At 59.7% G+C, this 22,937-nt stretch overlaps 12 protein-coding genes across 12 annotated transcripts; 6 read left to right on the plus strand and 6 right to left on the minus strand.

Annotated features, from left to right (window-relative positions):
• Nucleotides 1–25: 25 nt before the first annotated feature.
• On the minus strand, nucleotides 26–1,412 carry A1Q1_06342 (uncharacterized protein; the record flags this gene model as incomplete). Its single annotated transcript, XM_014321456.1, has 3 exons — nucleotides 26–57; nucleotides 213–1,047; nucleotides 1,329–1,412. The coding sequence occupies 3 exons, from the start codon at nucleotides 1,410–1,412 to the stop codon at nucleotides 26–28; spliced, it is 951 nt and encodes a 316-aa protein (XP_014176931.1).
• Nucleotides 1,413–3,884: 2,472 nt separating this feature from the next.
• On the minus strand, nucleotides 3,885–4,628 carry A1Q1_06343 (uncharacterized protein; the record flags this gene model as incomplete). The annotated part of the gene is made up of 1 exon (XM_014321457.1): nucleotides 3,885–4,628. One exon carries the CDS (start codon nucleotides 4,626–4,628, stop codon nucleotides 3,885–3,887), a length of 744 nt encoding a protein of 247 aa, XP_014176932.1.
• A 1,130-nt stretch (nucleotides 4,629–5,758) lies between these two features.
• Nucleotides 5,759–7,384, minus strand: A1Q1_06344 (chromatin remodeling-related protein; the record flags this gene model as incomplete). Its single annotated transcript, XM_014321458.1, has 3 exons — nucleotides 5,759–6,655; nucleotides 6,696–7,143; nucleotides 7,239–7,384. The coding sequence occupies 3 exons, from the start codon at nucleotides 7,382–7,384 to the stop codon at nucleotides 5,759–5,761; spliced, it is 1,491 nt and encodes a 496-aa protein (XP_014176933.1).
• A 256-nt stretch (nucleotides 7,385–7,640) lies between these two features.
• Nucleotides 7,641–8,777, plus strand: A1Q1_06345 (ribosomal large subunit assembly and maintenance-related protein; the record flags this gene model as incomplete). Its single annotated transcript, XM_014321459.1, has 3 exons — nucleotides 7,641–7,830; nucleotides 8,013–8,302; nucleotides 8,379–8,777. The coding sequence occupies 3 exons, from the start codon at nucleotides 7,641–7,643 to the stop codon at nucleotides 8,775–8,777; spliced, it is 879 nt and encodes a 292-aa protein (XP_014176934.1).
• An 873-nt stretch (nucleotides 8,778–9,650) lies between these two features.
• On the plus strand, nucleotides 9,651–10,799 carry A1Q1_06346 (uncharacterized protein; the record flags this gene model as incomplete). Its single annotated transcript, XM_014321460.1, has 6 exons — nucleotides 9,651–9,686; nucleotides 9,747–9,781; nucleotides 9,945–9,949; nucleotides 10,058–10,180; nucleotides 10,314–10,622; nucleotides 10,666–10,799. The coding sequence occupies 6 exons, from the start codon at nucleotides 9,651–9,653 to the stop codon at nucleotides 10,797–10,799; spliced, it is 642 nt and encodes a 213-aa protein (XP_014176935.1).
• Nucleotides 10,800–11,316: 517 nt separating this feature from the next.
• A1Q1_06347 (uncharacterized protein) lies at nucleotides 11,317–13,176 on the plus strand (the record flags this gene model as incomplete). Its single annotated transcript, XM_014321461.1, has 5 exons — nucleotides 11,317–11,645; nucleotides 11,955–12,035; nucleotides 12,172–12,498; nucleotides 12,567–12,819; nucleotides 12,976–13,176. The coding sequence occupies 5 exons, from the start codon at nucleotides 11,317–11,319 to the stop codon at nucleotides 13,174–13,176; spliced, it is 1,191 nt and encodes a 396-aa protein (XP_014176936.1).
• An 852-nt stretch (nucleotides 13,177–14,028) lies between these two features.
• Nucleotides 14,029–14,442, minus strand: A1Q1_06348 (ER to golgi family transport-related protein; the record flags this gene model as incomplete). The annotated part of the gene is made up of 1 exon (XM_014321462.1): nucleotides 14,029–14,442. One exon carries the CDS (start codon nucleotides 14,440–14,442, stop codon nucleotides 14,029–14,031), a length of 414 nt encoding a protein of 137 aa, XP_014176937.1.
• Nucleotides 14,443–15,409: 967 nt separating this feature from the next.
• A1Q1_06349 (28 kDa golgi family snare protein) lies at nucleotides 15,410–16,187 on the plus strand (the record flags this gene model as incomplete). The annotated part of the gene is made up of 2 exons (XM_014321463.1): nucleotides 15,410–15,601; nucleotides 15,699–16,187. The coding sequence occupies 2 exons, from the start codon at nucleotides 15,410–15,412 to the stop codon at nucleotides 16,185–16,187; spliced, it is 681 nt and encodes a 226-aa protein (XP_014176938.1).
• A 177-nt stretch (nucleotides 16,188–16,364) lies between these two features.
• On the minus strand, nucleotides 16,365–17,741 carry A1Q1_06350 (uncharacterized protein; the record flags this gene model as incomplete). Its single annotated transcript, XM_014321464.1, has 1 exon — nucleotides 16,365–17,741. The coding sequence occupies one exon, from the start codon at nucleotides 17,739–17,741 to the stop codon at nucleotides 16,365–16,367; it is 1,377 nt and encodes a 458-aa protein (XP_014176939.1).
• Nucleotides 17,742–18,205: 464 nt separating this feature from the next.
• On the plus strand, nucleotides 18,206–18,553 carry A1Q1_06351 (uncharacterized protein; the record flags this gene model as incomplete). The annotated part of the gene is made up of 1 exon (XM_014321465.1): nucleotides 18,206–18,553. The coding sequence occupies one exon, from the start codon at nucleotides 18,206–18,208 to the stop codon at nucleotides 18,551–18,553; it is 348 nt and encodes a 115-aa protein (XP_014176940.1).
• A 983-nt stretch (nucleotides 18,554–19,536) lies between these two features.
• Nucleotides 19,537–20,955, plus strand: A1Q1_06352 (Glutaryl-CoA dehydrogenase, precursor; the record flags this gene model as incomplete). The annotated part of the gene is made up of 3 exons (XM_014321466.1): nucleotides 19,537–19,615; nucleotides 19,720–19,742; nucleotides 19,792–20,955. The coding sequence occupies 3 exons, from the start codon at nucleotides 19,537–19,539 to the stop codon at nucleotides 20,953–20,955; spliced, it is 1,266 nt and encodes a 421-aa protein (XP_014176941.1).
• Nucleotides 20,956–21,524: 569 nt separating this feature from the next.
• On the minus strand, nucleotides 21,525–22,856 carry A1Q1_06353 (26S protease regulatory subunit 6B; the record flags this gene model as incomplete). The annotated part of the gene is made up of 4 exons (XM_014321467.1): nucleotides 21,525–21,601; nucleotides 21,642–22,622; nucleotides 22,660–22,762; nucleotides 22,809–22,856. 4 exons carry the CDS (start codon nucleotides 22,854–22,856, stop codon nucleotides 21,525–21,527), a joined length of 1,209 nt encoding a protein of 402 aa, XP_014176942.1.
• Nucleotides 22,857–22,937: the final 81 nt, after the last annotated feature.

The raw sequence follows: 22,937 nt of genomic DNA on the forward strand, positions 1-22,937 counted from the left end.
CTCCTCCGTATCGCTGCCTTTGCGCTTACTCCTGCCTCGGTCGCGCTTCGACTCGCGCTGTTCACGCTCACGCTCGAGCCGCTCGCGCTCGGCTGCGGCGGCGGACTGCTGCGACGCGAGCTCGTCCTCGAGGTCTTGCGCTGTGAAACTCCTCCCGCGAGCGAGGAGCGAGGGCCGCCGCTGGCTTCCCGTCGAGGACATGCTGCGCGCACTCCCGCCGCGGCGCATGGGCATGCCCAGGCCTAGGCCGCCGAGACCCAGGGCGCCCTGCGAGTGCGTCGGCACGGGGCGGGACTGTGGCGCTGACGAGGGCCCACCGAGGCTCACGGCGCGCGAGAGAGGGGGTGGCGCCTGCGGGGCAGAGGGCTCGCGCGCACTCGCCTGCAGCGTGTTGCTGAGCCGCTGGGCGCGCGAGAGCTTCTCCCGCTCGCGGCGTTCGAGGTCCGACTCGCTCCCGCTCAACTCGGAGAGCGAGTCGCGCGAGTCGGTCCGCTTCAGCTGGTTGCGCCGTGCGAGGCGTTCCTTCCGGCTCAGCTTTGTGTGGTCCCTGTCGGCTGCCCAGCGCGTGTCCTCCAGCGCCAGGTGGGTCAACATCAGTCGCGTCTCCTCCCACGTGTGCGGCCAGCCCTCGGCGCGGAGGGGATATCCGCTGTCTGTTGAGAAGGAGGCGTCGGCGTCGTCCGACATGTCCGACTCGGACTCGGAGCGCGGCAGTCCGGAGGGAGAGGGTTCGGACGAGTCCTCCATGGCGACAGAGGCGTGCCGGTACGTCACGATGATGAAGGTTGCCAGCTCGTCGAGCACGTCTGGCGGCGGCAAGGCCCCGGGAGGGTAGTGCAGATCGTCCCTAGGCGGTCGCGCTAGGATCATCTTGAGTATATCGAGCTCAGCGGGGTGCCAGTCTTCCTCGCGCACACGCTTGCCCGTCACGGACGGAGGCGTAAGCGCCAGCCCGATCGAGAGACCGGAGACGTCCGGCGTGTGCGGCTCCGCGACTCGGGGAAGAGACATCGGCTGGAGATTAGCTTGCAGCGCAGGACTCGGCAGCTGGAACCAGTGCAGTTTTAAAGGAAGGCTGCCCGCACCACGGGCCACCTCGATCGCCGGTGGAGTCAAGGTTGCGCATCACCAGCAACACAACTCCTACCTCGCACATTTCAGAAGACCGAGGAAGGAATGACCAGCTCCATAGGCACCGGGACGCGAGTGTCTCCTCGCGACTGAAGGTACTGTCACGCAGTCCTCCTTGCCCGCGTCCCTCGACTTCGGCCCACTTCACAATGAGGAGGCGTCCGAAGGCGCTGGGTCAGGAGAGGGGGGTGACTCACCAGATCAAAGACAGGGGTGTTGGGCCCGCTCGGTATGGCAGCGTCCTTATTTATCGGTATGGTGAGGTTGTGCGCGCGTGACATGTTGCGTCGTCGTGGTTGGCGAATCTTGTCGGATCTGAAGGAGTGTGGGGTGTTGTGGAGCGTGTTCGCTCGCTTGCTGGGTACTGGCTGATAGATACAGGTGGTGGTGACAGGTGACAGGCGGACAAGCAAGGACAGACAGGAAGCCAAAGTCGGTGAGAAAGAGAGACAGTCGGTGATAATGCAGAACAACAAGTGAGCGAGCCAGCTAGCGAGGTGGAAGGTAGAGAACTGTCGTGACGCCGGCGAGAACGAAAGGGGGGAGGTGCGCGTAGGGATCGTCAGAGATCCGCGGCGGGAATCGTTTCGTCGGCGGATCGGTCGAATCGGTCGAATCGGTAAGCGGGGCGGGCGACAGGCGCAGCCACTGTCGAAGTGGATGCGATGGAAGGGATAAACGAACAGGAGAGAGCGATGAAAAGTAGACACAAAGAAAGTGGGCGATGAACGACGAGAAGATGAAAGTGAGATTGAGGCTTAATGGATTCCGGGATCCGGACAACGGCTCCAACAGTGTATTCCCTTAGTGTGAGACGCTCCAGGTGCCAGCGAATGCTCCGAGGCACAGTGGTCGGAGTGGGTTTGTACGTTGAACGCGTTTGGACGCCAGGGTTCGTGGTCTGCACCCAGCACCCAGATTAAGAGATCCACTGCAAAAGCATTCCCTGACTCTCTTACGCCTCATCTTCAGCGCAGATGACGTTGACGCGACTCGAACCAGCCGGATTTGCCCCTGACCATTCACTCTGTCTAAATGACAGCCACAGCCGTAGTCGCGAGCAGTCCCCCTTTTCTGGGCTCCAGAACTCTCACACAGCCCAGGACACTTTGTTCGCATGCCATTCAGTCCGTGTGCGTGGGCACACTTGGGCAACACTTGGGCGCAGTTGAGCGTGTGAGTGTGCGACTGCAGCAAACAGCAAACACGACAGCCATTCACGGAATGAGTTGTAAGCTTTGGAGAGTGGAAGTGTGGAGCAGCGCGCAGTTGACGAAACCCATCACGCAAGAGACGTAACAGACGCACTCCTGGGTCCGGCTGAGTCGGCTAGTCAGGTGCTGTATTGTGCGTCAGCTCGTCAGATGACATATTATACCATTGCCATTGACAGACGCGCTCATGTACAACGCGTCGATCCGTGACTCACCTCGCTGTTCCGTTCCTCTGAGCGTGACACATTCACTCGCACACGACCTCCCTCGCATGCGCTCAAGTGGTGTTCTGAACGTTGCGCTAAAGGAGGGGATTCCGTGCCGTGGCGTTATCCGCAGAATGGCCCGCAGAATGACGCCTGTTGGAGTTGTGGGAGCACCTTAGAGTTGTGCCCGTCGGAAGCGTATTCCTCTCACTACTGGTCAGGCGGCTGTTTTCTTTCTCCCATCCCAACTTTTGACAGAGATTGAGGCACATCTACGACCGTGCTCGTCAGACGGGACCTGTTGACGAGCCGACCCTTCACTCCTCAGTGTGTGCACGTTGCTGAAGACTACGAGAGCGAGAGCTGAGCGCACGGAAGAGAGTTAAGCTTCGTCAAGTAGACTCTGTAGACTCGGCGGAAGAACCTGAGCAACCCTTACGCCGTCATCTCTCGTTGTCTTCGCTGACCGCTGTTCTCCACGCAAGTAGTCTGCACCTGGAGAATAAGCGTTGACGGAAGCTGACTGCGGCCGAAGGCTTCCGCACGCTTCCGTCCTCAGACCGCTGGCCATAGCAGCGGTAGTCATGATAGGCGTACGTACGTACGTCTTCATTACCATGGCAGATGAAGAGTGTGATCATGTGTTTGCATGCTGTCGTCAGCTCTCGTACTCTCATGAGGTCGTAATGTGCGTTGCGGAGAGACGAAGCTGTAGCCGGGCAGCCTTCTTCCCTTCCCTCCCCTAGGCTCCTAGGCTGTGACGGCTCCACCACAGTAAGTCAGCCCACTGACAACCCTGGTGCAGATTCTCATGCTTCCCAGACACAACAAACAAACAAAACAAAACAGATGGAGGAATGCATACTTTTGGTGTTACGAGTGACAATAGGATAGGGAGTGACGGTGTTACAGTGGACTTCCTTTTGAGTCTGGACTTGGGTAGTGGGTGGTGGTACAACTGACATGAGATTGTGCTCTTGCGTTCTTTGCTGTCATTGCAGTCTCCGAGCAAATATAGAAGGGAGCGCGGGGGGACGTGTGGGATGTGTTTTGGGTCGTGCCCGACCTCACGGGTCGCGGATACGGTAATGGGTCTGGCAATTCAGTCCTGAAACGAGTGTCGGGAAGGGCTTGAGTGAGGGCTGGGGTGCGTTTCGTCCAGCAGGTTTCGGTGTCGCGAAATTGCTTCGTTGCTTCTGTGCTGAGCGTCGCTGATGGGTCTGATGTCTGGGCAACGGTCACAAGCGCGCTGAATGCTGGGTGCTTGGCATGGGTGATGGGGGTCGATGGGAGAGTGTTGACGAGGTGATGGCGAGGCCCAGATAGCGCGGACCTAACTAGCCACCATCATGACCTTTTGCGCAGTCTGGCACACCTTCCCCGCCAGCAGCAGTGTGCCCGCCTTGAGCCGCTCCAGCTCCTCATTCGCCCCCTCATCATACCTCCCAGCGAGGGCGTATGCCTCTCCTAGCCGGCGGAGGAGCTCGACGAGTCTGAGGCTAGCACGGCGGAACACAGTGACAAGCGCAAGTGGGCGGGAGAGGTGTCCTCCCGCAACGAGCAAGTCGAGCACGGCAAGGTTGTAAAGCTGCACGTCGAGGAGCAGCGCCCCGGTGACAGGACACAGTGTCCGGGGTTGCGGGGTGATGAAGAGTGCTGTGCGGTGCCTCCTCACGACGTGCGAGGGGAGGACTCTGCCGTCGAGTTGCATCCCGAACGCCGTCGCGCGGAACACGGGCAGGAGCGCCGGTCCAATCACTATGCCGTCGCCGTCACTTCGGCTCGAGCGCGTCGAGTCCGAGTCGGACGAAGGGGAGGCATACTCGTCGATAGCAATCTCCTCGACCGCGCCACAGTCGTAGTCCTCCACTGCGTCTTTGGCGTAGTATCCCTTTGTTGTTGGCGGGGGTGGAACGCGGACGGTAGCTTCCGGGTCGGGCAGCTCACCCGTCATTGCCGCCCGGATTGTGCCCGGTCCCATGGCCTTGCGCCGCCGCCGCGGCGGAGAGCACAATGTGACGGAGGAGGCGTCCCAGGCCCGCGAGATCGAGGAGACGGGGAAGGCCGCGGTCGTCATGGTGCCGAGAGGAGCCGAGAGGAGCCGAGGGGGTGGTCGACTGGAGCGACAGAGTCGTAGGCCGTGTCGGTGGGGTCGACTGGCTAGCGTCGGCTGAGCGGGTAGTTGTGATGACCAGTGAAGAGGAAGAGTGATGGAGTGATGAGAAATCAACACACGAGAATAAGTATACAGCACATGCGTCTCGCTATTCTCAGACGCGCCCGCTGACCCGCATGCTTCGCACTCATTTCAGCCAAGGCGCAAAACGGTACAAGGCGGCAGGCGTCGCAGCATGCGGCGCAGGTGAACCAGTCTCAGAGCTTGGCTGGGCGGCCAGCGGCCAGCGGCCAGCGTCTGCCGCAAGGTACAAGCCCCATGTACCGACGCGTCGTACCTACAGTACGTACCTGCCTCACATTGCGAGGTGTGATTGCCTGATTTGTCGCTCGTTGTAACCCTCGTAACCCTCTTTGATGATCCTTGCAGGCAGCGGGGTGGTAAGGTTTCCTTGTCGTACTCCCCGACACAGTCCTGATATCCTGATTCCAGCTGTTCCAACGTTTAATCCGCGGTGCACCGGATGCGACGGATGTGGTAATGGCTTAATAGATACTCTTACTATTCTGCTCCAGTTATGTATGTACTTTGTCTTGCTCCTTTTGTGCGCCTTGTTAATCTCCACTGCCACGGCTTGCGCGGCGCTCAGCCCAGTACGCCGCGACACACCAGTTGGCCTCTGCCGGGATCCGATCCTGGTATCCAGTGAATAGCACCCATTCACCCCACCGGGGTTCGTCGGGGACCTCAAGGTCTTACAGATGCGCCTTCCAGACCCATCCGGCCGGCCTCCAACGGACAAATCATCGTTAGCTGCTCGCTCCCTGGTTTCATTTGTCTCGCCCGTTTCATCTGCTCTTCATCTGGCGTCCGGTAGACTTAAAGGAACGTCAAAAGAGCAGTGCAATCATGGCTATTCAACGTGATCAAACGACTGTAGGGAAATCCAAACAAATACATGTCTACTGTTACTATATGTCTGCTCCTGCCCGAAGTGTGTTCGCTCCATGCGCTCACGCTTCGATGGAGATGGGATCGGTGGGCAGTCTCGGCTCGCGGTCCGCGGCTCACTGCACCCGCGTAAACCTCGCCTACTGCTGCTTCGCGCGCTGCTGCTCGTGCACCTGGATCGCCTCGTCAACCCACGGGAGGTGGAAGATGTCTGAGCGCCGGAGGTCCTCCTCGCGGATGGAGCCGCCGTTGACGCCACTCTGCCCAATCTGGTACCCGAGCATCTGGTCGAGATCACGAGCCTGCGCCGCGAGCCAGTTCTGAATGAACGCGTGCGGGTTCGCGGCGAAGGACTCGAGGAAGTCGCGCTTCTGCTTCAGGTCGCGCGCAAAGTAGGCAAGCTCGCCGACCTTGTCCTCCAGCTTGGTAATCTCGTTGCCGACACCGCCCTCAAAGTTCTGCACAATCGTCGCCATCTTGCTCTTCAGTGGGTCCTCGATCTCGAGCGGAATGTCGAAGCACTGCGGGTGGAACGTCGCCTCCTTGCTAACGTCGATCTCGTAGGGAATCACGATCGGGTCAGGGTGCGCGAGGTAGCGGGTCACCAGCTCCGGAATCTGGTGGAACTGCACACCTTCGGCACCCGGCTGCAACAGCTTCTCGAGTCCGCCGATCGGCCGGATCAGCGTCACGTCGTCCTTGTCCTGCGCTCCCGAGGTCTTGACGAGCTGCCAAACCGCCTGGATGATCTCTGCACGCGTGCCTTCCCGGATCGAGATGAGGTCGCTGAGCGGAGGAAGGACCTTGAAGCGCTCTGGGGAGTGGTTCAGGTGCAAAATGATGCGCGCCTTGACGTTCTGGTCGCCGCGGCGCTTGATCTCGAAGCCATCGAGAGGCTCGGCTGTCGGGTCCGGGTGCCACTCGACAATGTTGCCCTCGGGGAACGTTGGCGCCTCGCGGTTGTCAAACTCGACGACGACGGAGCGCAGGAACGACGAGAATTTGCGCTTCTGCTTGTCCAGGCGGTGGTTTCCAGTCTGTGGGTTAGATAAAGCCGGTCTCCATACATCTACTCACGTCAAGCAAGCGGCCTTCTATCCTCAGGACCCATCCTGCAACACCGTTGCCCGTCTTGACGTCCACTCCCGGGGGCGCGCCCGCCGTCGAGCTGCCCTCAGCCTTGTTCTCCTCGCCCTCCTTCTTCTCTCCCTCTCCGCCCTCCTTGTTCTCTCCCTCCTTGTTCTCGCCATCCGTCTTCTTCTCCTCTCCCATCTGCACGTCGCCGTCCTTCTCTCCGCTTGATCCAGTCTGCCACGGCTGGTTGTGAACCGTGTTGCTGAGGAACACGCGCAATGTCCGCTTCACGCGCGTCGAGCGGCCGAGCGCGTCGTTGATCTCAGCCTTCTTCCGGAGCAGCGTCCAGTCCAGCTTCTGTTCGATCTTCATGAGCTCCGTGAACGCGGGCGAGTCGGGGACGAGCGACTCGAGGATGTGCGGCGGCGGGAGAGGCGGACGCGGGTGTTTTCTGCCGTCAGCTAACCATGGCGGTGCATAAAGCTGTCCGATGCGCGGCGACCGTTGACATTCGTTGACGCAGCTCGGCGCTGAAGAGCTACTCACAATCTCCGGATAGCATCCACGTCGGTGTCCGCCGGGCGCTTCAGAACCTGGCCCAGGGGCGCCTGGCCGGGTGCTGGCGGAACGGGACCGGGTTGCTGGGCCATCTGCGGATGTTGTTGCGGGTGTCCTGGTGGTGGTGCGGCCATGGTGATAGATGCAGTTGTATCCAGCACGCGTTCGTGACAAGTGGTTGTTTGATGAGGATAGCGGAAGCAGATTCCATTACACTTGAATGAACTCTCCTAATAGGGATTACAACTGGCGAACCCTTTGTTGATGCATTCACGGCTATGGTAGTTACGTAAGCTCAACCTCCACTTTCCAGGTTGCCGCTTTCAAAATCTTTGTGGAACGGCTAACGGCCAAGCGTCATCGTCAACAACTCAACCACACATCAGCACCATGGCGTCGGCTTACAAGGCGACCGAGAAGCTCTCGAAGGGCAAGAAGCGCGCTGCCGAGGACGACGCTTCGACCGTCGTCGAGAAGAAGCGCAAGGACAAAGTTCTCCTCCTCAGCTCGCGTGGTGTCACCCAGCGCATGAGGCACCTGCTGATGGACCTGGAGACGCTCCTTCCCCACACCAAGAAGGGTGAGTAGGCAGACGGGCTCATTCCGAAGGATTGAGCATCCTAATCTTGTGAGACTGGTGCTGACAGAGTCTCCTCTTATGTTGTTCGCACGATATCACAACTGCACGCTTCACTCCTACGCCGATCACTCCTCGTCGATTGTCTACTCGGACATGACTGCTCACTTGCTCCCTGACAACAGACTCCAAGCTCGACTCGAAGTCCTCGCTTCACCTCCTGAACGAGCTCGCGGACCTGCACTCGTGCTCGAACGCCCTCTACTTTGAGGCGCGCCGCCACGAGGACCTGTACATGTGGGCGTCGCGCACGCCCAATGGACCTAGCGTCAAGTGTCACGTCCAGAACATTCACACGATGGACGAGCTCAAGATGACCGGTAACTGCCTGAAGGGAAGTCGCGGAATCTGTGTGTTCGACGGCGAGTGGGAGACGAAGGAGGAGTGGAAGCTGCTGAAGGAGCTGTTCTCGCACGTGAGTGTGGTCCTTACCTTGTGCACTGCACAGAGAGGCTGTGTGCATGTCTCTCGCAAAACGAAGCTGACCCCAGATCTTCTCTGTGCCCCGTACGTCTCGCCGGCTGAAGCCGTTCATCGACCACATCCTCGTCTTCTCGATCCTGGACAACCGCATCTGGTTCCGCAACTACCAGATCATCGAGAAGGACCCGCAGCAGCCGAGCGGCCCGCCGCAGACGTCGCTCGTTGAGATCGGCCCCCGCATGGTCCTCACGCCCATCCGCATCTTTGAGGGCTCGTTCGGCGGACCGACCGTCTTTGCGAACCAGGAGTTTGTGTCCCCGGCGGCCACGCGCGCGAGCATCAAGCGCGCGGCGGGAGAGAGGTACCGCCAGCGCAAGGAGGGACAGGGCGACCGCGAGGAGCGCAGGCAGCGTGTGCGCGAGGAGTTGCCCGAGGACGAGCTCGCGAGGGACAAGGTGTTTGCTTAAGTGTTATCTTTATTCTGTATGCATTTGTTTACCTAGATGAGTGAGCGGTGATGAGTTGACTGTGAGCTCGATCGTCGGGCAAGCGTGCTTCTCTCACATGTCCGTGGGCAGCGTTCGAGCTCATGAGGAGCAGTGGACCATGTTGGTGTGCAGCACAATACGCTGGTCCAAGTCGAGAGCTACCTCATCCAGGCACGGTGCCACAGGGATGAAACGCCGGCATAGCTCCGGACATTAGGTGCCTGGCTTTGGAGTATTGAAGGAGGGTAAAGGAGATCGGATAAGTGGATTAGCGGGGGCAAATGTGGCCGCGTCTGTGTACCGTGCAGCGCGATAACCCGGTCACACCAAGGCGATAGGGTTGAGGGAAGGAGCAAGGGACGCAGGCTACTGTGGCTACGGTGAACGCACAGGCTGGGCAGGGCAGGGAAAGTGCATTGGACCACGCCCCTTTCCCTGACTTGGTAGACGCTGAGCGCAGCAGCACATTGAGCATGCTTGCAACCCACCCACCCACACCCACCCACCGTACGGTCCACCCACCGTACCACCTTGCTGCCAACACATCGCCTCCCGACCCTGCCGACTTCTTCCTCGACCACACCTGGCAATCACACTACTATCATCCTTACTCATTTCCTTGCTCCGTGCATATCACTATCCACTACCACCTTCATCCTCCTCCTCCTTTTTTGCGGACAACAACCTTAATCCCCTTGTCATCTACCTTACCCTCCCCTCCACATCGCCCCTCCATCTCAAACGCGTGTCGCCGTCCCTGCTCGATCCGCCTCAACTTCCATCCTCCCTCTTCCTCACTCGAACCACTCTTCCCTTTCCCAACCTCCTCTCTCTCTTGAACAACTCGCAACAATGGCTGAGGGATCCAACTACGACTACCTCTTCAAGGTGCGTACATATCGAACCGCTCATCCGGCCCAAGGTCTGCGGAATGCTGACAATGCGCAGGTCGTTCTGATCGGAGACTCCGGTGTCGGCAAGTCGTAAGTTAATTTCGACCAAGGGCTCGAGCTAGGGGGCTATCACTGGTACCGTACCGGCTGTACTGGCTATGCTCGAATGCTCCTACTACTTTCGTGTGCATTGTGCTGATCGCGTGCCCTCCCTCTTGACCGAATCCAACGCACTGAACGCCCTCCCTAACAGTAACCGTGAGTGTCGGCCGACCAGTCGCCGGGTCTGCCCGCAGGGCATACCGTCCATGAGCACAAACGTGCTGTGTCGAGAGTGATGAGAGCAACGCCGGCTGACTTTCCCAGTTCTCTCGCGTTTCACTCGCAACGAGTTCAACCTCGAGTCCAAGTCGACTATCGGTGTCGAGTTCGCCACCAGGAGCATCAACGTTGATGGAAAGACTGTCAAGGCCCAGATTTGGGACACTGGTACGTTGGAACCGGCAAACAAATGAGCGCTGAGCAAGGGTCGCCCTGTGTATGCGTCCCAAGCGTTCGTAATAGCGCTCATTTTGGCTTCTTCATGATCCGGCGAGCGACGCATAGCTGACAATGACCACAGCTGGCCAGGAGCGCTACCGTGCCATCACCTCTGCCTACTACCGTGGTGCCGTCGGTGCTCTGCTTGTCTACGACATTGCCAAGCACTCTACCTACGAGAATGTGACCCGCTGGCTCAAGGAGCTTCGCGACCACGCCGACGCCAACATTGTCATCATGCTTGTCGGAAACAAGAGCGATCTCAAGCACCTCCGCGCCGTCTCGACCGAGGAGGCCAAGGCCTTTGCGACCGAGCAGGGTCTCTCGTTCATCGAGACCTCGGCGCTTGACGCGAGCAACGTCGAGTCTGCGTTCCAGAACATCCTCACGGGTGAGTGAAGCTGAGTCAACTCTGTGCAAAGCTAACAGTTCAGACATCTACCGCATTGTGTCGTCAAAGTCTCTCGAGTCGTCTGGCGACGTGATCAAGCCCTCAGGAGGCGAGACCATCCTCGTCACGCCCACGGCCGACGACGGCGGTGCCAAGCAGGGCGGCAAGTGCTGCTAAGTGTTAGATCCGACGGGGTGGTGGGGACAAGGCTAAGCGTACGCTTTGTTCCATAGATTGTGATGCTGTCTCTTTCCCTCTCTCTCTCTCTCTCTCTCTCTCTCTCTCTCTCTCTCACTCTCGAATAATTACGAAACCAGAGTCGTCGACACCCACCCCCGCCCCGCCCCTGCCCGCGCCCTGTGCACAATGGTTTACGACTCTGTAATGGCGAGAGCGAGGCCGCGCTGTCGCTTGACTGGCTAGGTGCCTGTGATTTGAATGTGCGGTGATGTACTCTTAATGGACCAAGGAGCTGCATGCAGGGGAAGGAGATAAACGGAGCATTGTTGCAGAAGTCTGGCAGAGAAGTGTGCCGGTGTGCCAGTGTGCCAGGTGTCACGAGGCTGTTGTGCCAGTCTCAGGAACGAGAACGAAGTGGAGGGGAAGGGGTGGAGGCACCTTGTCAAAAGTCAGCCTTGGTGCCAAACAATAAACCTCGTAATCCCACTTATTCACGCAGCCAAACGATACGAGCATGCTCAAGCGAATCTGGAGCAGGCAGAGCGAGCCCCCGGTTCCCCCTGTTCCGCCGGATACTCCTACCTCCATTCACACCTCCACTGCCGTCGAGCCGGTCTCATCGGAGACGACACCGACAGTCGAGACCGGTCCAGAGGATGAGGGAGCACCAGCCGAGGAAGTACCAGCCGAGGGAGAAGGGGAGGATGGGGAGGAAGGAGAGCGAGATGAGGATAAGTCACGCGGCATGAAACGGCCCAGCAAACGCGCAACGGCGGCCGAGATGAGGGGCGAGTTGGCCAGATTGGGGCTGGAGAGTAAAGGCAAGCGCGAGACGCTGTACCGGTACGTTCTTCTGTTGTGCGGAGCGTCGTGTCCCCGCGGACTACCGCAGGGGCTTCCCACCGAACATCCCTACCCTCATGAGTTCCCTCTCCGACGTACCGACGTACACATGCGATTTGAAGGCAAAGTCAAGCAGACCCAGGAGATGCAGGAGATGAGGAGAGGGAGGTACTGGAGGGGGGAAGATGGAGATAGAGCAAGTTGAGTGAATGGCTGACGCCCAGACGCCTCATGAACGCGTACAACCAGCAACTCGAGGCTGCCGAGGCTGCGCGCCGCGCCTTAATCCCAGTGCGACCACCACGCCAGCCGTATCTCAGCTATCTCTGCTTTGACGTGGAGGGGACATGCGAGGGAGGCAAGGGGTTCGACTATCCGAACGAGATTATTGTGAGTCCAAAGTCCACTGCACACTCATCCTTTGGTCCTCGAGACTAGAGGTAGGGAAATTTGTCACGCTACAGAGATCTTCTAGATCCACAGCTGTTCGTAGGAGTACATAAAGCTGATTGACAGGAATTCCCAGTCGTGTTGTTACAATGGGCCGAGGACGATTCCGAGTCTGGCGAAAGGACGCGCAGACTAGTGACAGTGGACACGTTCCACTCATACGTTCGGCCGACGTGGCGGCCGAAACTGAGCGAGTTCTGCACAAACTTGACGGGGATACAGCAGGTGAGCTTTTGGTGCTTCTCCCTACTCTAGCTGACAGAGAGGCGACAGTCGATGCCGCGCCGACGTTTCCCCAAGTTCTCGTGCGGTTTGAGCACTGGCTCGATTCGTGGGGTCTCAGAGACGACGGGGGCGGGTTGAGGGGCGCGATGTGGGTGACTGATGGACCGTGGGATCTCCGGTGAGTTCCAAAGTTCAAAGTTCTCTAGGGAGAGCGAGAGCGAGATGAGCTGATAGATGGATGAACAGAGACTTTGTCCCGAAACAACTCCACATTACACCCACACCGTCCTACCCGGCATACTTCCAGGGCCGATACTTGAATGTCAAGAATGCGGTCGCGACGTATCTTGCAGATCGGGACAAGGGGCTGCGCGTGACTACTGGTCGAGTCATACGTGCGCCGAAAGACAGGGATGGCCCCCGCGCACTCAATATCCCGGGCATGCTGGATGTAATGGGTCTGGGGCGGTTTGATGGCCGGCAGCATTCTGGCATAGATGTGAGTACATCCCTGTCCTCCCTGTCCTCCCTGTCCTCCCTGTCCTCACTGTTCTCCTTCCTTCCTTCCTAACTCTCTCTTTCTCTCTCACTCCTCTGACCGGTCCCCTCCTTCATTCCCTCCCCTGCGTCTAAGCTGCATTGACCCTGGCCCAAGCTAACCCCAGGACGCAAGCAACATTGCCCGCATCGTCACGGCCCTAGCGGCCCGGGACGTGCTCATCGAGCCGAATGCGCGCCTGCCCATCCCCAAGAAGGCGCGGAGATGGGACTGGATGGGCGCCCCGGGCCAGGTGATCTGGGACGTGCCGCAGGGCCTATACGATGGCGAGGGCATGAGGCGGAAGACGGTTTATGACAGCGTCTCTTCTTCCTCCTGCCGCTCCTGCTCCTGCCGCTCCTGCCGCTCCTGCCGCTCCTGCCGCTCCTGCTGCCACCAGCGCGGCCGCCAATGCTGCCGCCAATGCCGCCGCTCAAGCGAACGAGGCAGGTGAGGCGGACACTGACGAGACGGTCCGCCGACTCCTGCGCGACCTCGCCGTGTCCTAATATCTTGTTGTATCCTATCCCCATATCCCCTCTTGTCCCATACCCTTCCTACCCATAGCTCCATCACGCTCACGCCACTATCCATGCATGCTGTATGCTCTGTATGCTCTGTCTTCTGTACTACACCTTGAACCGTCTTGATCCGCCGCGCGAGAAGAACGTCTTGAGGATCCAGACCTGGGCCCTGCGGATAGTCAGCCATCGTCGAACACCAACTCCGCAGCTCATCGGCCACTCCACTCTTCCCTATCCCACAGCCCACTGCGCTCCCTCGCGGCACACGGCACATCTGCCACTCGTCTGTCGCAGCTCGCCCCTGAGGGTTCACTCCGTTCGCCGCTCGCCGCTCGACGTTCGCTCCGCTCGCTCCAGCTACTGCTCGCCGCTCGTCGCTCGCTGCGCTCGCTACTCACAGACTCATCCCCACCACAGCCAAACACTCGAGAATGGTGAACCAGAAGAGACGCGACTGCGTGCTCACGACGGTGGAGTAGTTGCGGTGGTGGCGCGTGTGGAAGTACTTCTGCGTGCGCTGGATCGTCGTGAGCATCCCGTTCAGCTTGTACGAGGACTCCTCGAGGGCCGACGTGTGCTCGTTGATCGGCTTTTGGGACGCGGGGAGCACGCGCCGGGGCTCAGACTCGACCATGATGCTGTGTTGTTAGCTGGGGCCGAACGGAGGAGCCGAAGGCGACGACGGGGCCCGAAGCCTTGTTGTCGCGGCCCGAGGATCCAGAAGACCAGAGCCAGGGCGGGACCATGGCGAAGGACCAGCGAAGATCGCTCCGACTCGCTCGGCCTCCTTAGGAAGCCTCGCTACGTACTCGAAATCAATCAGCTTGTCCGTCGCGTCGTTGTTGAAGCAGAACGAGTACTCGCCCACCGTCTTGGCCGTGAAGATGTAGTCGCCCTGGCGCTCGTTGTCGCCCTCGAGGATGACCTTGTCCTTCGGGTCCATGACAGAGTACGAGATCTCAAAGTTGCCGCCGGACTGGACGGCAAAGTAGAAGCCTGTCGTCAGCTGTGGTCTCACAAGAGATGTGATGATAGCTTGTGCAGCGGCAGTGTCCAGCATTCACGTGTGCTGTAAAGCTCTGAAGCATTGCGGTGATGGCCCGCAGACATAGTCGCGTGAGAACAGCGCGATGGCAGAAGCAGCGCCTCGTCTAGTGGTCGGTCGATCGCTGTCGCGATCAAGCTCGGAACTCTATACTCACCGACCTTCTCGCCCGCTCCGTCCACGTCGGCATAGTAGCAGTTACGTTCGTTCGCATTGATGAGCGCCGTGAGGGCGGTAGCCTGCACGACGCCAGCGACGAGGAGCGCGGCGCCAATCGCCGAGCGCACCAGCATGATGTCCAGTCGAATGAGTCTTCCGCCCTTAAAGTCGTGTGCAACGCCGTGTCCTTCCAAAGATCGTGGCGCCAGGTCTAACGAACCGTCAAGGCAAGATGATTCTGGCGGTTTTAGGGTTGGTCGTGAAAGTCTGGTCGTGACCTGGTCGTTATGAGAAGATGAGGTGCAGGTTGTAAGGTTGCCGGCTAAGAACGCGAAACACCCAGCGACACGCCATAGGGTAGTCGCGCTGGCACCTGGCCACTCAGGTGCACAACATGAGCGATGCGTGGAATTACTGATCGTCCCTTATTCACTCCGCCCACTTTGCCATGCGTCATTGCAGTTGACGCTGTTCCTGGCGTGGCCACCAGGCATCTATCGCTCGCGACTGCTGTCGACACAGCACACCTACATCATAACCGCATCAACGTCGGGCAAAGCAGCGAGTGAGTAAACAGTTCTCTTCACTGGACTTGCATGACTGACCGCCACAGGCTATTCTACTGCCTTCTCTGCAATCTAAGGGCAGCTAAACCCACGACCGAAACTAGACTCGCACGACTGCCGATCCTCAAGACCAGGCTGTGTTATTGCGCAGCCCTCCCGCGCCCGCGCAAGTGTCCTGGCAGCTACGACTTCCATTTCTTCTCCTTAACACAACTTCCTGCTCATCTGCTCTCCCGCACCAGTGACTTATCGACACCATGTCCACCTGGGACAATGCGATCCGGCACACGCGCGCGCTCGAGAGTGCGCTCGACACGAAGCTGTCCAACTATTCCCGAATCGGCGCCGACATTGCGGGCGGAGGGGGCGTGTCGGGGGTAGAGGCGGCCGAGGAGGGTGTGGGCGGGTACAGACTGGTGGAGGAGGAGGTGGAGGAGTTGCTTGACAAGGTGGGTGTCTCCCTTGGCCTGTTCCCTTTGTCCGACAAGGGGCTATGTGTTGTCGAGCTGTACAGAGACCTGTCGAGCTAACAACCAGCTGGACCAGGCGCTCTCCGACCTGTCCTCGCACTGCAACGGCCCCACCCCGCCATCAACGAGCATGCAGAACGCGCTGTCGCGCCATCGCTCAAATCTCGACGACTACCGGCGCGACTATACCCGGATCAAGCGCAACATCGAGTCGGCGCTCGCGAAATCCGATCTGCTGGGCAGTGTCCGCCGAGACATTGACAGCTGCAAGGCCGCGCGCGCGAGCCAGACGGAAGCCCTGCTGGCCGACCGGGACCACATTGATGCGAGCCACCGCATGATTGACGAGATCACGGCAACGGCGCAGGCGACGCGCCAGGCCTTCTTCGAGGACAGCGCTACGATTCGCAACATCAATGCGCGCATGGGGAGAGTCGCGAATCAGATCCCGGGCATCAACAAGCTCATCGCTGCTATTGGCACGCGGAGGAGGAGGGATCAGTACATCATCGCCGGCGTTGCGGCCGCGTGTATCCTCTTCCTGCTCTGGTACATGTTTGGATAGACCGGGGGTTTCGCCGAGCTCTCGTGGTGAGAGGAGAGGCAGAGGCGCTGGGGCTAGGGCTAATGTAATAATCTGCATATGAGAACACTATGGTACAACTGGCTGCTGCTTGCTGCGCTGCGCCCTCGGGCCTATCGAAACTTAAGAGGAGGTGGTGTGTTTTCTACAGATGCGCAACTAGTAGTCGTCGCCCTTGGAGACAATCTCCTTGCACGTCGGGCGGAGGAGGATGGTGTGCTCGCTCTGCGCGGTCATGCATCCGGGCTCGGGGTCGACGAGGGGCGGGTAGTCTGCGACGACGCCCTGGCGGACGAGCTCGTTGAGGCCGAGGAGGTAGTTCTTCTCCCCGACGTGCTCGAGGTACCTGCGGCACCAGGGGAGGGTGCCAAAGTTCTTGTTGATGCTCTTGAGCAGGTTCTTCGCACTCTGGTGGCGCAGCGTGTAGTGTTCCGGCATCTGCGGGGAGAGCGCGTAGTGAGAGCACACGCCGTCCTCATACACCTTTCCGCGGCCCGTGGAGCCAAACGTCTCAATGGCAAAGTACTCGCCCTCCTCCATGCGCGTCGTGTCCTTGTGCTCGCCAAACTGCTTCACGATCGGGACCGACTTGCCGTGGCTCGTCGCCGTGCCGCCGTGGATGACGTAGGGCGTGATGCTGTGCCCGTTCAGGTTCCGGATGCTCTTGACGGGGAGCGTCTTGCCGCCGATCTCGACCTCGTAGCTCTCCATGACCTCCTGGATCGCCTCGCCAATGTCGCACAGCCGCACGTCGACGCCCGCCTCGGCGACGCCCGTCTTGGTCGCCTCGTTGACCGCCTGCAGCAGCGTGTCCCACTCGGGGTCGGCAAAGTTGAGCGTGAACGCACTGTCCACGATACGGCCCTTGACGTGCACGCCAAAGTCAACCTTGATGATGTCGCCCTGCTTGAGCTCCTTCGTGTCCCCCGGGTTGGGCGTGTAGTGCGCCGCGCACTCGTTGATGGACAGTCCCGTCGGGAAGCCGATACCGCTCTCGAATCCGTCCTCCTCGACCAGCGCGCGCGTGCCGTCCTCGATCATGTTGGCAATGTCAATCAGCTTCATGCCGGGCCGGATGTGCTTGCGCGCATACTGGCGCACCTGTCGGTGCACCTCGGCCGCACGACGGATGTTCTGGTAGTTCGTGCTGGGGTCGCCCTGCGCGAGACGCTCCTTCTCGCGCATCTCCTCGGACGTGATGCGGCTCGTCGTGTCGTTCTTGTACTCGACCTCCTCGCCGACGGGGAACACGCCGCTCCGGAAGATTTTGGTGAGACCCACACGCGGTGGGTCAGACTGCACCGCCGCCGTCTTTTTCTTTTTGGGCTTTTTCTTCTTCTTCTTCTTCTTGGCCGCGCCAGACGCTCCTTCTCCGCCCTCGCCCTCCGCCTCGTCGTCGTCGTCAGAGTCGTGCTCATCGCCGTTCTCGTCAGGTTTCGGCTCAGCCTGAGCGGGAGCAGCATCGGCAGCAGCCTCCTGCTTCTCCCTGTCCTCTAGGGACAGGTCCTCAACTTTGGGAACCGCGACCGGCGCCATGGTTGAGGTGGTGTCTGAGGTCAGCTAACAGCAATATTGGAAGCGTCGTGCGCAATGGGATCTCTCAGCGTCAAAAATAGTTTGTCAACTGTGGAGTTAAACTCCTGCTGAAGTCTAACATATCGTGGTGACGAACATCATCGAGAAGCACGGGAAGGTTGGGTACTCACTGGTCGTTGGGTCGTGGGTTATGCGATGAAGCAAAGGCCTGACGTCGCTGGGCTATTTCCTACAACCCTCGACGTAAAGACGAATTTTTACTCCCGCCCCGTGCTCGCACCAAGTTCCGGACCTGTTATTTCCCTCGGAGCTCGATTAAGAACAGGGCTAATGGGCAACCAGGTGATCAATTAGGGTTGCGGATTACTTTAGAAACTGCGCGCACATGATGCCACACAGAGTCTCATCCTCCACCCGAATTTTCGAGCTCGACGTCATCTCGACTCCGCTCAACAACAACAGCCATGCCGTCCATCTCCTTCAGTTACGCCGTCGCCCCGCCAGAGGGCATCACCTGCTCCACTCCCGCGACCAAGTCCCAGTCCGTCGACTTCACGCCGGGCAAGTCGGACCGCAGCGCCACGAATGCGTACTACGAGGCCGCTACGCCGGCTCTCCGTGAGGCGCAGCTGCGTCTCAACGAGCTCTTGACAGAGTGGAAGGACGCCGTCGGTGACGCCGAGAAGCAGAAGGAGGACCGTGGCAAGGTCGCGTACGGCAAGGGCAAGGCTGCGCGCCTCATGGAGATGGCGAAGAAGGACGAGGCGAGCGACGACAGCGAGGACGAGGACGATGAGGATGAGAGCGCCTAAGAGGAATTGCAGCGTGAGCTAACAACGGTTGATGATGAGCTAACGCCAGGCCACCCCACCAAGGACCATAAATTGTCCGCACATGGCCACACAGCGGCCGAAGCGATGACGCTTAGGCAATCTCAGTCGAAGTGAACGGCCAGCCGACACTACAGCTTCGGCCCACATCGGCCTTCATCGACGCTCCAGCGGCCCTCCGGAGCTCCTGATAACAGTATTCTGGGCACTATCGGTTGTACACCAATGTATTTTGATATCCGAACAGGCGGCGCACATGTCCACATGAGCTGATGATGAACCTTCAAGGCGTGGCAGGCAGAGGGCTGCGCCGATCTATCGGTCCCACGGCCGAATCGGCACGGCGACCTCCGGGATGTGCGGATCGTGCGGCAGAAGCATGTTCTGGGCCAAAAGAGGCTGCGGCATGCGGCTGTTGCGGTCGTATGATATTTGGTTCAGCTCGTGTGCTCTCTTTGCACTCGCTGGAGCCGACAGATAGGGCAGCGTATAGCGAGCTGGGCGAGGGAACGAGCGTCAGATAGCTCGGTATCCGGCGAATGCGAATTCCGGGATGCCGAGAGGCACAGGCGTATGAGAGGGCCCCTGCCCACTTGCGAGCTGCACGCTGAGTCGCTCCTTCAGCGCAGACGAGCTTCGGAGGACCCGGTCGCGGGCCTCGCGGGGAGACCCCACGTGTAGATCTGCTTGGGGGAGGAGCAAGGGGATGCTGTTATTGGCGACGGGTGCTCGTCAATGCTCGGATATCTCGCCAAGGTCAGCTATTCTCGCCGGCGAGTGCCGACGACCCCGTCCTCAGGGTCCGGCAAAGTGACATGACATGTCCGCGGCATCATACTCCCGACGACGACGAACCCAGATCCACACACACACACACACGCTGCCCTCGCTGCTTCATATACTTCAGCTCTTCTCGACTTTTCCTCTCAACCCTCTCCCCACCTCTCAAACACAAACAAAGCACAATGGTCCGCCTCGCTGCCGTCCGTCCCGCTGTCAACGCCATCACCTCCGCCCGCGCCATGAGCGTTCGTGGCATGGCCAGTGAGTAACCTAGCTCGCTTACCGCCGCTCCATCTGCCCCGAGAGCAGACGGAGCAGCGGCGGAGCTTTGGCAACCAAGTAAAGCAGTGCGCTGACAGATTCAGAGTTCGCTCTGTACAACTGGGAGGTGAGCCCCAACGCCCCGCTGCCATCTTGGAACTCCAGCTGACATTCAGGACCCGCTCAACATGGAGTCTCTCCTGACCGACGAGGAGAAGGCTATTCAGGAGACCGCGCGCGACTTTGCGCAGACCGAGCTCATGTCGCGCGTGACCGAGGGCTTCCGTACTGAGAAGTACGACCCGGAGATCATGAAGGAGATGGGCAAGCTCGGTCTCCTTGGCCCCGAGATCAAGGGCTACGGCTGTGCGGGCGCTTCGTCCGTCGCCTACGGCCTGATTGCGCGCGAGGTCGAGCGCGTCGACTCTGGCTACCGCTCGATGATGTCCGTGCAGTCCTCGCTGGTGATGCACCCGATCAACGAGTTCGGCACCGAGGCCCAGAAGGAGAAGTACCTGCCCAAGCTTGCCTCTGGCGAGTGGCTCGGCTGCTTCGGCCTGACTGAGCCGAACCACGGCTCGGACCCCGCCGGCATGGAGACGACGGCGACCAAGACGCCGGAGGGCTGGGAGCTGAACGGTTCCAAGACGTGGATCTCGAACGCGCCCCACGCGGACGTGTTCGTCATCTGGGCCCGTGTCGTCGAGAACGGCCAGAAGGGCAAGGTCCGCGGCTTCGTCCTCGAGCGCGGCATGGAGGGCCTCAGCACCGAGAAGATTGCCCACAAGCTCGCGCTCCGCGCCTCCGTCACCGGCTCCGTCTTCATGGACAGCGTCAAGGTGGGCGAGGGCGCGCTGCTGCCCAAGTCGAACGGCCTCGGCGCCCCCTTCTCCTGCCTCAACAGTGCGCGCTACGGTATCTCGTGGGGCGTGATGGGCGCTCTGGAGGACGCCACGGCCCGCGCCCGCGCCTACGCGCTCGAGAGGAAGCAGTTCGACCGCCCCCTCGCCTCGTTCCAGCTCGTGCAGAAGAAGCTCGTCGACGCCTCGACGGCTAGCACCCTCGGCCTCCTCGGCTCCTACCAGCTCGGCCGCCTCAAGGGCGAGGGCAACTACTGCCCCGACCAGATCTCCATGATGAAGCGCAACAACTGCGGACAGGCGCTCTACCACACCCGTGTCCTCCTTGACATCTTTGGAGGCAACGCGTGCTCGGACGAGTACCACGTCGGCCGCCACGAGGCCAACCTCCAGGTCTGCAACACGTACGAGGGCACTTATGACATTCACGGCCTCATCCTCGGCAAGGCCATGACGGGCCACCAGGCTTTTGCCAACTAATTTAAAAAACAACCAACATCTGGGTTTCGGGATTGTTTAGAATGTAGGATTCATGTATTGCATCGCACACAGCATACGTGAGCACGTGCGAGTACGAGTTGGGGCAGCGAGTAGATCCCCAGAGCACGACGGGAGGAGACGAGAGAAGCGAGGCGACGAGGAAACTGACACTGCATGAGTGGAGCCGAGAAGATGAGGCTGACGCTGATTGCATAGCTGGTCATCGTAAGCGACGACCTTATGTTGACCCGCCCGCTCCATGTCCGTCGACGGCCCAAGTGTTCCTGTCCCCGGTTGGGTGCCGAGTAGATCTGGCAGTCCGATGGTTCTGCGCCACAGCTCCCTTCATCTCATCTCCTGGGTCTGAGTGACGGTACCAGGTATTCAGTGCTCTATCCCAGTGCGGCTGCTGGACTTGCTGCACGTAGCGAAGCAATATGGGTCGTTCTTAAGATGCACGCCTGCCTGATCAGAGCCAATTAAACAGCCCGCTCGAACTGCTGCACGGCCCTTAGCCACCGACACCGTAATACACTGCAATCGTAACATCCTGCTTCTACTCTATGCTCTTAGCTGAACAGCTTGTTGACCGACGTGTTGCTCTCCGCGCCACGCTTCAACACCTTGGCGACCGCCATCTCAAAGTCTGTGCTTGTCAGTTACCGCACATCAGATGCTAAACTCACCCTCCTGTCCAACATACTGCCTGCGCTCGCGGAGCGCATACATGCCCGCCTCGGTACAGATGCCGCGGACCTCGGCGCCGGAGCAGTTGCCCATCTTCTCGGCGAGAGAGCGGAAGTTGATGCCGCGCTGGAGGGACATCTTGCGCGAGTGGATCTTGAGAATCGTAATACGCGCTTCCGGGTTGGGGGGCGGGAACTCGATCTTGCGGTCGATACGTCCTGGTCGCAGCAGGGCCGAGTCGAGAATGTCGATACGGTTCGTCGCCATGATGACCTTGATGTTCTTGGTCGGCTCGAAGCCGTCGAGCTGGTTCAGCAGCTCCATCATCGTGCGCTGCACCTCCGAGTCACCGCCGCCGCCGCCCTCTCCACCACGCGAGGAACCGATCGAGTCAATCTCGTCCATGAAGATGATTGAGGGAGCGTGCTCGCGCGCCATGACGAACAGCTCGCGCACCATTCGCGATCCCTCTCCGATGTACTTCTGCACGAGCTCGGAACCAGACACACGGATGAAGCGACAGTCGGTGTGGTGAGCAACCGCACGCGCGAGCAGCGTCTTTCCAGTTCCCGGAGGACCGTAGAGAAGGACACCCTTCGGCTGCGCGATACCGAGCGACTCGAACAGCTCCGGGTGCTTGACGGGCAGCTCAATGACCTCCTTGATCTCCTTGATCTGCTTGTCCAGACCACCAACCATCTCATACGTCGAATCAGGCACCTTCTCAACCATCATGAGCGAGACGAGCGGGTCGACCTTGTTCGGCAGAATCGAGTGGAGGAGGTACGAGTCGGCGCGCAGAGCTACACGCAGGTTCGGGGTGAGGGAAGACGCCGGGATGTCGGGGGAGAAGTCGACGACGTACTTGCCCTCGGGCTGCACCTTGACGAGAACCTTCTTCTTGCCCATCACCTTGATCACCTCGCCGACATAACTTCCCGGCTCCTGCAGCACCTGCAGCTCCTCGCGGAGAAGGCGCACTGCGCTGTCAGCTTCCCCACCGAAGAGATAGCTTACCTCGGGTGTTGAGGGCATTGCGCTGGGCCTCCAATCGTCGCAGGTTCTGGGTCTTCTTCGTGATCTCGTGCTCCGCCGCCTCGATCTTGTTCCTGTAGTAGGTCTGATATGTCAGCTGCCGATGGACCACGACGGTAGCTTCTACCAACCTTGAGACCGCTTCCGGCCATTGTAACCGGAGCCTTAGTGGACGCCATATTGTCAGATCCGCAGTGGTTAGCTGTTGTCGGAGCTGGTGATGGCGATGAAGCAAGTGGTAGACAATGAGGGGATGCTCG

The sequence above is a fragment of the Trichosporon asahii genome (genome assembly GCF_000293215.1).
Source record: "Trichosporon asahii var. asahii CBS 2479 unplaced genomic scaffold scaffold00075, whole genome shotgun sequence".
Taxonomy (NCBI): domain Eukaryota; kingdom Fungi; phylum Basidiomycota; class Tremellomycetes; order Trichosporonales; family Trichosporonaceae; genus Trichosporon; species Trichosporon asahii.